A 15,778-nucleotide genomic window follows, 5' to 3' on the forward strand; every position below is an offset into this window, starting at 1 on the left:
TGATTTTTGTTTCTTTTATTTTGAAGAAGAACCAAGTTATGTCAGATGAAGTAAATAAAACAGTTTAAACAAACAAATGAAGGTGTCAAAATAATTTATGCACGTTTTGTCCATTTGTCAGGATTTCATTTGTTTTGATTTGTTTTTAATTCTGGCAATGATGAATTATATTCCGTATTTTAGAAATGTTTACATGAATGTTTAATCTTTGACTTTGTTTTTCCTTCCAGGTTATATATATATATATAATGTCTAAAAAAAATACCCTTTGAAAAGTCAATGGAGGTTTACATTTTTTTTTTTTTTAAACATAAGAGTGCTAATTCAGTCCAAAAGGTGATCTTAAAAAATGGAGGGCAGAATCAGAGTTCGAGTTGCGGCTGCGCACTTCGGCTCGGCTTATGCTAGTGTGGCTAGCTGTACAGCTAAGTCTCACGTTAGCTTGGCTCGTCGACGCTGGTAACCATGGTAACCGGCACTCCGGTTACCATGCACCACCTGGCCCGCTCTCTCTGCTCTCCGGGGCGGATAACGGGCTCACGTGCGTGATCGTTCACACTTAACGTTTCTTCTGCGTCACTCTGAGATCCGTTCTCCAGCTTCGCTGCGCTCCCTCTGCCTACGTCACTTCCGCGTTAGCTTTTTACATTTTCCAAATGATCTTTAATCTGAAATATTTAACTTTTTGTGACGCCGTTCAGAAGAGCTCGTGCGCACGATGACGTATGACGTCGCAAGTACTAGATTATCGATGCGTTCAAGGAACATTCGGACAGTTTGCCCCTCACTGTGGGTTATTGTGTTTTGACGAAAATCTTGCAAGAAAAAGAAATACTTAATATTTGATAACACGAGACTGAGTATTTTGTTTACTTTAGTGTGAAATATATATTTTTTGCAATTCTTGACATACATCTACTGAGTATAGTACTGGTTCTATGTCCAAATATAATTGATTTTACTTACAAAACTTACAAAAAAATACTTTGACAATTATTTAGAATAATTGCAGTAAATTAAAATAAAAACTTCTAATGCTGCATGAAAATGTCCCCTTAGACTGAGTTATAAGTGAAAATATTTTCATATTTAAAAACACTATTGAACTTTATATTATTGGCTGTTGTGTTGTTATCACTATTGTTTTTGTTATTAGTGTTATAAATAGCACACACACACAGACACACACACTGTAGCTGAAAGTATTTTATGTCACTCATTTGTTGTTAATTTTCCAATAAATTGAAAAAAGAGGGATGACCTAAAATAGATCAAATGAACTCCTAAAAAATTAAAACAAAAATTTTATATCTGATAATAATTCTTTGGTGCAGTGCAGGTGAGGTTTTGGTGAACCCCCCCCCCCCAAAAAAAAAAAAAAAGTGAATTAGGAGAACTTGTAGAATCCCACTTTTTCAACAGCCCATGAACGCCCCACTTGGCTCCTCCTACTTCCGGTGAGAATCCGCTATCCGGAGCTGCGGACCGCTACTCGGCCGAACGTCCCTGAACTCACCGCCGGAGACCAGCCGCTGATTTCGGGTCGGATCCTCACGGACTCCCGGAGACAACATGGCCGACCGGAGCTAACCGTTCCCCCGCTGCCGCCGTCGACCTCTTCGAGCCGGGCCGGAGGACCCAGATGGAGAGGCCGGGCAGGCTGCTGCTGGTGTCCGAGCTCCGCGTCAGAAACGCCGCGTACGACGTGAGCCTGGGCCGGTCCATGCTCACCTGGAAGAGACGGACTTCCAGCCCGGTGTACCACCCGTTCAGACCCAGTAAGACCCGGACCGGGACCGGGACCCCCGGAGTCCTGAGTCCGGTTATCTGTGTCTGTCTGTTTCCGCTCTTTGTTTTGTTTGTTTTGTTTGTCGGCCTCAAACGCACCGCGGTAAACAAAGGACACATAACGGAGAGACAGAAAGGGGACATAAAGGAGAGACCGAGAGGGGACATAAAGGAGAGACAGAGAGGGGACAGAAAGGAGAGACCGAGAGGGGACAGAAAGGAGAGACAGAGAGGGGACAGAAAGGGGACAGAAAGGGGACATAAAGGAGAGACGGAAAGGGGACAGAAAGGAGAGACAGAGAGGGGACAGAAAGGAGAGACAGAAAGGGGACAGAAAGGGGACATAAAGGAGAGACAGAAAGGAGACAGAAAGGAGAGACAGAAAGGAGAGACGGAAAGGGGACAGAAAGGAGAGACAGAGAGGGGACAGAAAGGAGAGACAGAGAGGGGACAGAAATGAGAGACAGAAAGGGGACAGAAAGGAGAGACAGAGAGGGGACAGAAAGGAGAGACAGAAAGGAGAGACGGAAAGGGGACAGAAAGGAGAGACGGAAAGGGGACAGAAAGGAGACCTAGAGGAGAGACAGAGAGGGGACAGAAATGAGAGACAGAAAGGAGAGACGGAAAGGAGACAGAAAGGAGAGACAGAAAGGAGAGACGGAAAGGGGACAGAAAGGAGAGACAGAGAGGGGACAGAAATGAGAGACAGAAAGGGGACAGAAAGGGGACATAAAGGAGAGACAGAAAGGAGAGATGGAAAGGGGACAGAAAGGAGAGACGGAAAGGGGACAGAAAGGAGAGACAGAGAGGGGACAGAAATGAGAGACAGAAAGGGGACAGAAAGGAGAGACGGAAAGGGAACAGAAAGGAGAGACAGAAAGGGGACATAAAGGAGAGACAGAAAGGGGACATAAAGGAGAGACGGAAAGGGGACTGAAAGGAGAGACGGAAAGGGGACAGAAAGGAGACCTAGAGGAGAGACAGAGAGGGGACAGAAATGAGAGACAGAAAGGGGACAGAGAAGGGACATAAAGGAGAGACAGAGAAGGGACATAAAGGAGAGACAGAGAAGGGACATAAAGGAGAGACGGAGAAGGGACATAAAGGAGAGACGGAGAGGGGACATAAAGGAGAGACGGAGAGGGGACAGAAAGGGGAGACGGAGAGGGGACAGAAAGGGGAGACGGAGAGGGGACAGAAAGGGGAGACGGAGAGGGGACAGAAAGGAGAGACGGAGAGGGGACAGAAAGGGGAGACGGAGAGGGGACAGAAAGGAGAGACGGAGAGGGGACAGAAAGGGGAGACGGAGAGGGGAAAGAAATGAGAGACGGAAAGGGGAGACGGAGAGGGGACAGAAAGGGGACATAAAGGAGAGACAGAAAGGGGACATAAAGGAGAGACGGAAAGGAGAGACGGAAAGGAGACAGAAAGGAGAGACGGAAAGGGGACAGAAAGGAGAGACAGAGAGGGGACAGAGATGAGACAGAAAGGGGACAGAAAGGAGAGACAGAAAGGGGACAGAAAGGAGAGACGGAAAGGGAACAGAAAGGAGAGACAGAAAGGGGACATAAAGGAGAGACAGAAAGGGGACATAAAGGAGAGACGGAAAGGGGACAGAAAGGAGAGACGGAAAGGGGACAGAAAGGAGAGACATAAAGGAGAGACAGAAAGGAGAGACAGAAAGGGGACAGAAAGGAGAGACAGAAAGGGGACAGAAAGGAGAGACAGAGAAGGGACATAAAGGAGAGACGGAGAGGGGACATAAAGGAGAGACGGAGAGGGGACATAAAGGAGAGACGGAGAGGGGACATAAAGGAGAGACGGAGAGGGGACAGAAAGGGGAGGCGGAGAGGGGACAGAAAGGAGAGACGGAGAGGGGACAGAAAGGGGAGACGGAGAGGGGACAGAAAGGAGAGACGGAGAGGGGACAGAAATGAGAGACGGAAAGGGGAGACGGAGAGGGGACAGAAAGGAGAGACGGAGAGGGGACAGAAAGGAGAGACGGAGAGGGGACAGAAATGAGAGACGGAGAGGGGACAGAAAGGGGAGACGGAGAGGGGACAGAGAGAGGACATAAAGGAGAGACATAGGAGGGATATACAGAGGGGACATGGGGGGGCATACGGGGGACAACGAGGGGTCCAAACAGTATGAAGTTAATAAATCCATCAGCTGCTTTCATCTCTTCAGTCTGCTGCGTCACAACAAACTTTGGTTTTGGCTGCAATTGATCTCAAATCTGAAACAGGAAGCTGATCTGCAGTCTGCAGAGTGGCTCCGAAATCTGACCTACAATTTAACTGTGTGTGTGTGTGTCTGTGTGTGTCTGTGTGTGTCTCAGGTGTGTATCACAGCGTGTCCCTGTCAGAGATCGTTTCTGTCAGAGAAGAAGAAGAGGAGAACATCGGCGGACAAAGAGACGATGGCAGCTGGAAGAAGATCAGAGAGAGAGAAGGGAAGTACTGCAGGCAGGCCTTCACAGGTAAACATCACACACACAACTGCAGACACATTTAACACAACCGAACCACAATAAAGAAAAACCGTGTGTGTTTCAGTGTTGTATGTGGAGAGGTGTCGGCAGCACCGCTGGCGGTGTGCTGAGGTCACCTTCACGTGTCCAGAGGAGACGTTGTGTCAGCGCTGGGTCAGCAGCATCAGAGAGCAGCTCGCCGCCGCCAGTACGACTTCACGGAGATCAACACACATTGAGTAACACACTGACGCTGTCAGTCACTCTGTTGTTGTTGTTGTTTACAGCATTCAGACCCAAACACCTGCTGGTCTACATCAACCCGTACGGTGGGAAGCGGCAGGGCAGACGCATCTACGAGCAAAAGGTGGCCCCGCTGTTCGCCGAGGCTGGCGTCGCCACGGATGTCATCGGTATGTCCCGTCTTACTTCTGCCACTTCCTGTCTCAGGGCCAACACACCTAAACATGTCGTGTTGGTCATTACAGTGACGGAGCACGCCAACCACGCCAGGGATCACCTGAGGACGGAGGCGGAGTTAAAGAAGTACGACGGGTGAGTTTAGTTTTCACTGGTACACAAAACAGGAAAAACCCGGAAAATCTTTATTTACACAAAGTTCCGAGCTTTTAATGACATCACATGTTATCTTTAACTGACACTGATAAGTAGCTTCGTTTCACTTTTATAAGCTCCTGCTAATGTTTCACATTTGACCTCTGACCTCCCCGTCCAGCGTGGTGTGTGTCGGAGGGGACGGCATGTTCAGTGAGATCATCCACGGGCTGATCTGGAGGACGCAGGTCGACGGCGGCGTCGATCCAAACTGTCCGGAAGAATCGCTGCTTCCCTGCTCGCTTCGCATCGGGATCATTCCTGCAGGTGACGACAACAAAGACGGTTTAAAGTGAAACCAAAGCTGGATTGTTGTAATTTTAATACTTTAGATCAGATCGCACTTTTCTTTACAAAGTCCTTCTGAAAAAAAGTCAAATCCGATAGAAGTCGGCAGAGCAGCATTAGGAAAAACACCACAATCAGTCGAGAAAGCATGTAATTAGGAATAAAGCTTGAATCTCCATAAACAGCACTTAATGTGTTTTCTGCTCTATGAAGACATCGTGTGAAGGATCCTGTCAGTGATCAGCTGATTTTTTTTTTTTTTTTTTTTGACAGAGTAATTATCATTTTACTGACGTATTGTTTTCCTTTAACGGTGGAACGTCGTTTCAGGTTCTACAGACTGTATCTGCTTCGCCACCGTGGGCACCAACGACCCCGTGACCTCTGCACTGCACATCATTGTGGGTCAGTTGCATCACCTTTTGCATCAGCACCAGGTGTTCTGTGCTGACCTCACAGAACACCTGCCGTTGTCTCCTGGTCCAGATAGTTTGTGTTCCCGTTGTTACACTTGTGTTTGTGTGTGTATCCAGGAGACTCTCAGCCAATGGACGTGTGCTCGGTTCATCACAACAACTTGTTTCTGCGATACTCCGTCTCCCTGCTGGGATACGGTTTCTATGGCGACGTGCTGACAGACAGTGAGCGGAAACGATGGATGGGGCCGGCCAGATATGATCTCTCAGGTTGGAGAGCACTAAAGATTGTGTTAGAATCTAATGATTAATAATCCTAAATTGTCTCGTCCATAAATATGAGTTGGTCTCCTGTTGATTCCTGCAGGTCTGAAAATGTTCCTGACTCATCATTATTATGAAGGAACAGTGTCCTTCCTGCCGGCCAGGGGCATCATGGGAACGCCACGAGACGCTTCCAGGTGTCGATCGGGGTGAGAGAAACATGAGTGTGTTTTTTAAAAATAAGAATAATAATCACATAAAGAAGAGCCTCTGACAGCTTACCTGTTTGGTTTGAACTTTTCTACATCATTGGTTCACAACTCAGGTGGTTCAGGTGAAATACAATAAATAACACAGCCGTTGTTTTCAGGCCATAAATGTCTGTTTGTCTGTGAATCTCCAGCTGTGTGGTTTGTCAACACAACGGCCGACTCCTGTCAGAGAGATCTGAGAAGTACGAGCTGGAAGAAACATCAGAAGGTGGTAAGTTCAACAGAGCGTGATCTGATCTAGGAACAGATCCCATGAAGAATATTCCCAGGGTCAGGAGGGTCAGGGTTAGGGTTAGGGTTAGGGTTAACCCTAAACCTGAAGTTAGTGAGCAGGTGAGACGTCTGATTGTTGGCTTTGTTGCAGACAGTGACGGCGAGTGGAGGACGATCCGAGGGAAGTTCCTGGCTATAAACGCTGCCAGCATGAGTTGTGCTTGTCCCCGCAGTCCCAAAGGCCTCTCACCAGCCGCCCACCTGGCCGACGGCACCACCGACCTCATCCTGGTCCGAAAATGTTCCCGCTTCAATTTCCTCAGACACCTGCTCCGACACACCAGTAAAGACGACCAGGTAATCTGGCAGCTGCCGCTTTACCAAAAAACTTAACATGTTAGAATGTAGGTAAACCCGTCCTTTATACTATTATATACTATTATTCTTTGATTTCTTGGGTCATCAGGTGAAGTTGGATTGAATATTTGGAAATGCTTGTTTCCTTTCACAGTTCGACCTGGCCTTTGTCGAGGTGCACCGGGTACGTCGTTTCCGCTTCGCACCGCGTCACTGCCAGAGCGACTCGGACCTGGAGCTGGACTTTCTCGGGAACAGCAAACGCCAGATCTTCAGCCAGATTTGCCGAGACCACCCGGCTTGTGGCTGTGCCCCCGCCTACAGCAGCTGGAACTGCGACGGCGAGATCCTGACCCACACAGCCATTGACGTCCGGTACAACAATCCCCTGTGCTTTCCTCACTTCGCTGTTTTTAAATATTTAAACCAACTCAGGAGTTTGTTTAAAACGAAGCCTTTTCCTTTCCTCCCTCTCCCTCAGAGCACACTGCCAGTTGATCAAGCTGTTCGCACGAGGAATCGAAGAACCGGCAGTGTTCGAGGATCTCACCAGCCCCTGTGCAATATAGGCCCGTGACCCCGCTACTTCCTTCCTGTCAGACACTGGAGTCCCTGCTCGGTTTCCAGCCTCCATCACTGTTCCCGTCGTCGTGAAACACTCCTCACATCCTGCACCGGGAGTCTCAACAGGATTGGCTTCAATCAACTTTTACCTCCCGGGTCAGTTTCTTCAAATCATCCAGAATCAGCTTTAAATTTATGGAAACAATCACAAACTCATAGAGCTGTAAAGATTCACCCAGATTTTGGGTTTGGTGAGCTGAACGGCACCAGATTTATTTTTTATGTCCCAACTCCTGATCCTGAAACAGACAGCAGCTGACTGACAGCCTGTAGATTGATTTAGTGTTTAGTCCAGATTTTTGTGTGTGTGTGTGTCGTTGTGGCGTCTTAACTCAACTTGTAATGAAGGACTGTTCTTGGTCTGAGTCTTGAGTGTACTGACTCGTACTTGTCCTCATCATTGACATACCTGGCTGAGGGACTTGACTTGACCCCTTAACGTGATTCCGTGGACTCGGACTCTGACCAGTCCTGTCTCATCGTGTCTCTAATCTTGACGTTGTCCAGATCAGAGAAGTTGTTGTCAGTCAGATGTAAAGGTGACAACCGCAGCTCAGACTAGTTCTTGTATTTATTCAGCGTATACGTAGAGTAGAAACTACTTCATAAATGCTATCTTATTTGCACTTTTTGCTGTTTTACTTATTTTAAATGCTTATTTCCTCAACTTGGAATGATGTTACTTATTTGCTTATTTGACTGCTAGTCATTCCCAACGTCAAGTGACCACAATCAGTAAATGTAATCCACATGATCAGGACCCACGGAGAAAAATAACCACAGGTGATTTATTTTTTAGAACCGTTTCATCTCCAGCTTTCTGACAGTTTCTGTTACATTCTGCTCCTTAATCTTGTGTTCAGGAAAACCTAAACTCAGTCGTAGCAAAGAAATTGTATTTTAATTTCCAGCAATGAAAAGTCTCAACTTTTGTCAGCCAAGCTGGTCGTGGCTGAATCAGCTGAATGTTTTAAATCTTCCATTTCTGCTCGATTATGCAAATGAAGGAAATTGTCTGAAGAAATACGGCTTAAACACCAAACAAACTGTGCAGATAATATTTCTTTAAAATGTGCTGAAGTTTGCTCTCAGTGATGTGACAAAAACCTCGATAATCATCTGAACCTTCCACAGCTCGATGATAACAGACACAAAATACATTTCTGCAAATGACAAAAGAACAAAACGTTTGATTGGATGCTTGGTGGCCAAAAGTATATGGAAATCATCCCGTCACAAACTACAACTCTGGGTTGGATGTCCTCATACTTTTGGCCATATATTTAAAACTTTGATTTTCTGCTTGTGTATAAATTAATCCATCTGACTGAGGAAAAGAAATTCAGGTTGTTTTACTCATACAGATGTAAAAATAATCATTTGACTTGAATGAAGTAATCTTATTGAATGAGTTGAAGGTTCATATTCTTTTGTGTTCAAAAGCAAAATGCCTCTCTGTAAAGTTCAGTGCTGATCATTTAAAGGTTGAACAATCTGTAAATTATCTTAGAATTCATGAATTGGTTTGTTGTCCTTTGTTGTTCTTTTGGAAATCGGTTTTAGCTTTAGGACACAAATCAGACAGGAAGTCAACTATGAGCACTGGACTGTCTCAGTGTAGATGCTTTTTGTTTGTTTGTTGACCAGCAGTCCTGTTTCCTCTGCTCTGAGGTGGAGCTGGACTCAAACTGATGGCGGAGGGAACCCGTAGCATCTCACAGTGCCCAAAAAACACTCAGTCCATCACCCTTCAGCGTCCTCCTGATTTTAATCTCACCAAAAACCAGCCGGGGGGATTCATGATGTAGCTGTTTCTCAGTGACGGGTGTAGCTCAGGCTGCAGGTCTTCACCGGCCCAGAATACAGACTCACTCCGAGCCCACCTGTGGCCAAAAAAACAAAACCAGGATGAGACCAGCAGCAAACAGCAAACAGCAGCACCCTTCCAGGCCTGTTCACCGCTTTCTGGTCCCCAACTGGATCTGTGAAGACCTGAAGGTCTGAAGTCTGTCTCCTGTTGATTAATGTCTTAGTTCTGTGTGTCGTGGCACAATCAGAGTCTGAATCTTTGCTGTAAAGACCCAATCAACGAACCAAATGTGTACATACAGAGGTCGACTGATGAGCGATGGAGGACACAACATTATTTAGATGACCGGAGTCGGCATTTAAACATATTTGTGCTTTTGTACTTAAGTGTTGTGTAGCTGGTGAGCTAACGCTAGCTGGCTATTTATCCCAAAGTAGCCACTTAGCTATCCTGGCTGCTAATTTGCCCGATTGGGGTACCTGGCTGGCTCGTTGGCAGCTAATGTGGCACCAATAAATTATACAAAAAGAGGAAAAGAAATCGTGCTAGAAAAGTATATTTCGAGCTAATGGCTAACTGACTGCTGACAGTTTGGTTTTCTGAATCGTAAAAAAATCGACTCATTAAAGAAAAAATTTCCATTGTTAAGTTGGCAAAAATATAGCTAACGAGCTATGCTAAAGCTTGATGTTCAAAAAGTTGACCTGAATCCAAAAATTTTTGGAACTTTTGTGAAAATTGCCAGCAGCTGCAGTAAGCAGTTAGTTTCAATTAGATTAATCATTATTGAACCAGGTATAAGTTAGCATGCTAGCTAAAATGTTGTTTTTGGTGTTTTCTCAACAACATGAAAATTGTTAGTTGTAATATTTTTATTTTTCTGATTAGTTGTCTAGTCTTTTAGTCAAAACTAAATCAAACTTAACGTCTCTCTATTTGGACATTTTTCTGCTGAGTGTGAGTGAATGATCTCCTCTGCAACTGTTTTTATTTCCATCGGTGTAGTTTGACCTGAAACACTGAAAATGATTTTTGATGTAATCAGTCGACCTCTCGCTGTAACTGATCTTTAACATCTGCTGTAGCTGTTTTATCATCAGCAATTAAAAACATATTTAACTCTGTTTGCTTGTTAGCCAAATATTTTATTCTTCATATCTCACCATGTTAATTGTCTTTCCATTTTTTTGTCTAAAAATACTGTTAGGAAAAAAAAAAAAAATCCCATATGATGGGAACGGGGGGTTTCGGGGCCAGAATAGATTGAGTTCACTAATCAAATATATTAAAAAGTAGAAAATGTATCTGTTTATTATTTTCCAGTTACATTTCATAAGTAAAAACATCAATTTCAATTAATGATAAAATAAATTTAATTAAGACAAATACATTACTACTACCAATTAAAATTTCAGCGATCATGGGCCTAAATTATTACAATAAACTAGATAACTGTCTCTGTTCTCAAAATGGCAAATAAATACACCTTTTTTCATGATCCAGTGATTTAATGGAGGGCTCGTTAATTCATTATTAACGTAAACTTTCAGTCCATGTGTAAATCTGAGAAGGAGACGAGTGTTTGTTGTGTCAGCATTCATACCGAACTCTCCGGACTGGACTGTCACTTCAGACGCAGCACCAGAACAGATCCAGCTGGAGGAGGAGCTTCACAGCAAAAGGAAATTAGTCATTGCACCAGCAGAGCTGCTATTCTGAAGAAAACAAAGCTCCAGAGTCTGTGGAGAGAGCAGCAGATATTTACTGCGTTCAACAGGAAGCTTCAGCTCAACTCAGGTGTTCTCCACCTTCATTCAACAGGTGGAGCTTTTTCTGAGTCCTCACCTTGTCTACCTGTGTCTTCTCCAGAAACAGCTGCGGTGCTCCATCTGTCTGGAAGCTCTCACTGGTGCACACAACTTCTGCAGCCGCTGCATCACTGCGCTCTGGGATAATACCGTCAGCTGCCGGTGTCCCAAATGTCAGGAAGTGCTCCGTCTGAGACCGGAGCTGCAGGACCTCTGAGGTGGCCGATCAGTTCAGGCCGTCGGGGCAGCAGGCGACCAGCAGCTTCTTCTCTGGGGGAAAGTTTGGGTGTCCCAACTGCAACCAAACCGCTAACAACGCCATCATGTTCTGCATAGTCTTCATGTTTCTCTGGAGATTAGTGAACAAGATACCCGAACGTCGTTCCACCGGAAAAGGAAGAGGAAGGAAAGAAGGCCGAGTTGGTGAGAGCAGAGGCTGAAATCATGCTGATGATCCAGAAGAATCAGCTGAAGCTTGAAGAGATCAAACGCTCAGTGGAGCTCAATGATCCAGCTGGAATCTGTCGAGAGCAGCCAGGTAAACTAATCAAGACATCAGAAAGGAGACAGCAGCCACGAAGAATCCGGCCGGAGGCTTCGTCCGGGCTCTGGAGGATGAAATCTCTGAGCTGAGGCAGAGAGCGGCGGAGGTGGAGCTGCTGTCTGTGGCTCAGCTAAGTGGGGAGGCAGAGCTTCTCCTAAGGTAGGCGTTAAAGGGAAGACCAGCTGAGGCTGGTCAGCGAGTCTTTTGACAGAAAGAGGCCTCAGGTCGGGTTCTGGACCATCGGGCTGCAGGACGGGCGCCGTGGGGGCCGTCACTGCCGCGCTCATCCCCTCCACTCATTCCTTCACTCCTTCCCTCTGGTCACCCCATAAATTACACATTCATTCAGTGTCACTCATGGGAAATACATTTATGCATGATTTCCTACATTTTCTCACAAACGTGAATGCAGCTTGGAGGCAGCTGTACTGCTTCTATTTCACCTGAAAGAATTATATTGTGCTTTTGTTTCCGCTCTACGTTTAACAGTTACAGATTACATTAAAAAGAAAAACGATACAATAAAGAACACTTTCCTACGGAAACTAAAATCAGTTTTCTGTTTCTTCTCCCTTTGTTTTCAATCTAACAGACTTTTTCAGGAACAATGTGGTAAAAGAAAAATCATCTCAGATTTATCACCAGCCTTTAGAGGGACCTGAGTCCTTTTTCAAACCACTTGAGGTTTTAAATATTGGCTGAAAATATGCTCCATGAACTTTAACGCAAAAATAAAATCCAAGCTCTGTGTATTTAACTGTAGTTATTTTTCAAGTCCAAAACTTGGCCGAGGTAAAGATGAGTTTTAAATTTCTGATACATGAAGAAGAAAAAGAAAGCTCAGATTCACTAATTTACAACCTTTTCTGTGAAATACTGGATTTGTTCAGCTGACTTCCATCAGTTATTTACCTGGTTTAACAGCCTGGTATGATGATGATGATTTAAACTGTCTTACCGAGCTGCTGATGTGATGAACAAATCTTCTGCTGCCTTCAACTGCTCATCAGTCTGCACTGCAAACCCCCAAAACAACAGCAAACAAGTGAAAGTCATTATTATCTCATTTTATATTTCTGACAAAATCTTACATCACTTTGGTCTTTAATAATCCTGAGAAATAAATCATTACAGAAATCAATCAAAACTGATTTTTCACAGATTATTAGTTAATCCATCATATTTATTTTGAAATTTTTGTGTGTCTGTCATCTCTGCTTCAGGATTTTTGTAAATTCTGTGCCGGATGAAAAAAATCAACAGATAAAGTCTGTTAGCTCAAATATGAAGCTCTTCACTTCTCCCTCCTTTGTTTAAGGATGCAGTAAGTAAAAGCAGTAAACATCATTTTCATCCCCTCCTTCCTGGTCTGTTTCCCTCCAAATGGCCCTGATGGTCCTGAGATAGAATGAGGATTCAGAAATGGAAGAAGTCCTGAGGCCGAAGGTCTCAGAGGGAACCCTTCTTTTTGTAAAAGCCTGAACCCAAAAAGAAGCAAACACCTTCCAGGAAAAGGTCAAACTCTCCGCTGAGAGCAGTCGTGATGGAGCAAACAGAAACACAAATCACAGCAATAAAACAATTTATCTGTGAGTCTGAGGATCGATACGCTGCACTGATGTCAGATTGATTTCATGTGAGCAAATAGCAGGCAGCTCTCACAGGCGATTAGAGCTCATTAAGGAAGTCAGAGCCAATAACTTCATTAAGAATTCAGGAAGTGACCAAACCTGGAAAAGCTGAGTCCAAACTGGGCGTGTTGACACAGTAAATAACCAGAACAATAAAGTCGGGGGGAGGTTAGTCGGAGGAAAGATGCCACTGGGGGTACAAAAGGAGGCCTGGCTGAGCCAGACTCCCAGTCTGCAGGTCTGATCTGGTTTTATCTGGTCTCCAGGTGAGTCTCTACACAGATTTATTCTCCTCTGGAGCATTTTTATTATTTTATTTTTATAAAATATTGCTGTGAATACCTTTTTTTTTTTTTTTAAATCACTCAGGATGGAGATAAAGTTATTAGTTATTATTATCTTGTACTTTAATGGTGTATCTAAAACATTCGTACAATCTCTCATTTTAGGACGGAGATCAGACTTTAGCCATCATATAACGATTTAACGTTTTAACTAACAAATATTACTTTTCATTTTCAATCAAGCTGTCAGATTTTTTTTTTTTTAAAAGCTCTTTACTGTGATAGAAACTGAAAACTCAACCGACTAATTGTTTGGGATTTTAATACAAGACGAAAGTATTCAAACTCTTAAGACCGTGAACTGTTTAATGCACAGCTACTAATAATAATGCACTTTATTTATGAGAGCCAGAGAGTTTGGGAAAATTAAATGTCAAGACAATATAATAATAATATTTTCTTTTTGTTAAAGAACTACTGGTTCTCTGGTTCCTGATTTATTATTATTATTATCCAAAACTTTATGGTGACATTAAATCCATCATGAATGAGAAACAAAAAAAACTAAACTGTATAAAAGAAAATTAAACTATTGGGATCAAAGTAACTAATGGGGACATTTACAGTATTTGTTAAACTCTGTTCTCTGTTAAAACTAAAGATAAATATGACGCGCTTCGCTTTTATTCTACAATAAATAAAGTTTTTAAGCATAATTTTAACCCTCCCCTCCTTCCTGCTCTGTTTCCCTCCAAATGGAGCATAATTTAAAAAATAAACATCATATGTTGAAGGGTAAGGGTAAGGGTTAGGGTTTAGAGACCACGTTTTCCCATAGACTTCAATTCAGTCTGGCTTCTTTTTGCCACCAGGGGACTAAAGCTCATCAGCGGCTTCACTTAGTGGCAGAATAAAACCTCAGCCAATCTTCACGATGTCATCCCTCAGTGTGACTCAGGTGTTCCTGCTGTCGGCCCTCCTCCACCTCACCACATCACTTCCTGTCAGGTAGACGATGAGCTGAACAAACAGGCTGCTGAAAAGTCTCTTTTTTTTTTATGAACAACCTGTAACTCTTTTTCTGCGACCTCAGGGATGAAGATCAAGCGGAGAGTTTCCTACCTGAGATGGGACACCTGAACGCACCGTGGTCTGAGGTGAACTCTGCAGAGACGCTGCTGGAGGCCGGACTCAGGTCAATCTGCAAAAAAACAACAACACACAAAGCCAGAAATAAGTCAACAGAAGACATTTGCTTTGACTAAGGTAGACAGATACTCATCCTGCTGTCCCGTTGTGGTCCAGGCAGCTGATGTCTGCAGGTCTGGACCGCCGGAGGCAGCTTGGAGACATCGAGTTCTCCAACAGATACGCTGAGTTCCTGCGATCTAAAGCCAAGCACAGCTCCATGTGCGCCTTCCTGCGCCGCATGCAGGGCGTCAGGAAGAGGTGGGACCAAAAACACAGTTCACAGTGACACAAAGTCATTATTGTTATGTAATATCATCAAATATTTAAGCAGAATTTGTTTCTGAATTTACTCTTTGGACTATCTACAAAGATGTTTGTGTTGTCTGTCCACAGCGGGGTGGGAGGAGACGTGGACAGAGTGAACCTGCTGCTCAAACAGTACATGTGTCCGTCCGTCTTCAGCAGCTGGCCGACCGAGCTTTAAACAACACAACCTGGGGGGGGGGGGGTCTGATGAGAGGACGATAAACTTGTTACTGATGTTCTGAATAAAGCTCATATCGTATCTAATGTGAAAACTTGGACATCTTTGTTATTAAAAGGTTTTATGGTGTATTTCTGTTTCCTGTGTTCGATGGCCGGATATTAATCAGCTCTAATAATTTAACACATTAAAACGAGTCAAACCTCAGAAAGCAGTGCTGCCAAAGGATTATGATGAAGATCCTGCTAATACATGACCCAAAAACACACCTCATGTTTATTCAGTAACAGAAATAAAAATTATGTCAACAGGCCTGATTGAATATTTTAGATACTTCATCTGCCTCTTTGAATGTTTAAACACATATCCTCCATAAATACATTTGATAAATCAAACTGTTTGGATGTGATGTTAATAAATAAATGACCAACAACATGATGTAACTAATGTAACTGCGACATTTGCTTTGACTTGAGTTTATTTTGATATATTTGATGTATTTGAAAAAACAAAACGACCAACTTCAGCCCAATAAATACTTAAAATTCAAATTAAGTTTCAGATCACTGTTTAAGTCCATTTTGTTGAAAATAAATATTCTTTGTCTTTTAGATTCAGATCTAGAGACTGACAGATTCATGGATTATAACAAAAGCTTCTCATCTCTGGACTCTCTCCTGATTGGAGAGTCCTCTGTCCTTTGTCCCTCACATAAA

General features: G+C 43.9%; 1 protein-coding gene across 1 annotated transcript; it reads left to right on the plus strand.

Annotated features, from left to right (window-relative positions):
- The first annotated feature begins 1,471 nt into the window (after positions 1-1,471).
- On the plus strand, positions 1,472-10,244 carry LOC115056375 (ceramide kinase-like). Its single transcript, XM_029522753.1, has 13 exons — positions 1,472-1,778; positions 4,130-4,270; positions 4,347-4,469; positions 4,549-4,674; positions 4,750-4,816; positions 4,998-5,143; positions 5,495-5,569; positions 5,698-5,850; positions 5,948-6,053; positions 6,248-6,327; positions 6,481-6,686; positions 6,841-7,061; positions 7,168-10,244. Exons 1-13 carry the CDS (start codon positions 1,643-1,645, stop codon positions 7,253-7,255), a joined length of 1,668 nt encoding a protein of 555 aa, XP_029378613.1. The 5' UTR covers positions 1,472-1,642; the 3' UTR covers positions 7,256-10,244.
- Positions 10,245-15,778: the final 5,534 nt, after the last annotated feature.

The sequence above is a fragment of the Echeneis naucrates genome, chromosome 16, assembly GCF_900963305.1.
Source record: "Echeneis naucrates chromosome 16, fEcheNa1.1, whole genome shotgun sequence".
Classification (NCBI taxonomy): Eukaryota; Metazoa; Chordata; class Actinopteri; order Carangiformes; family Echeneidae; genus Echeneis; species Echeneis naucrates.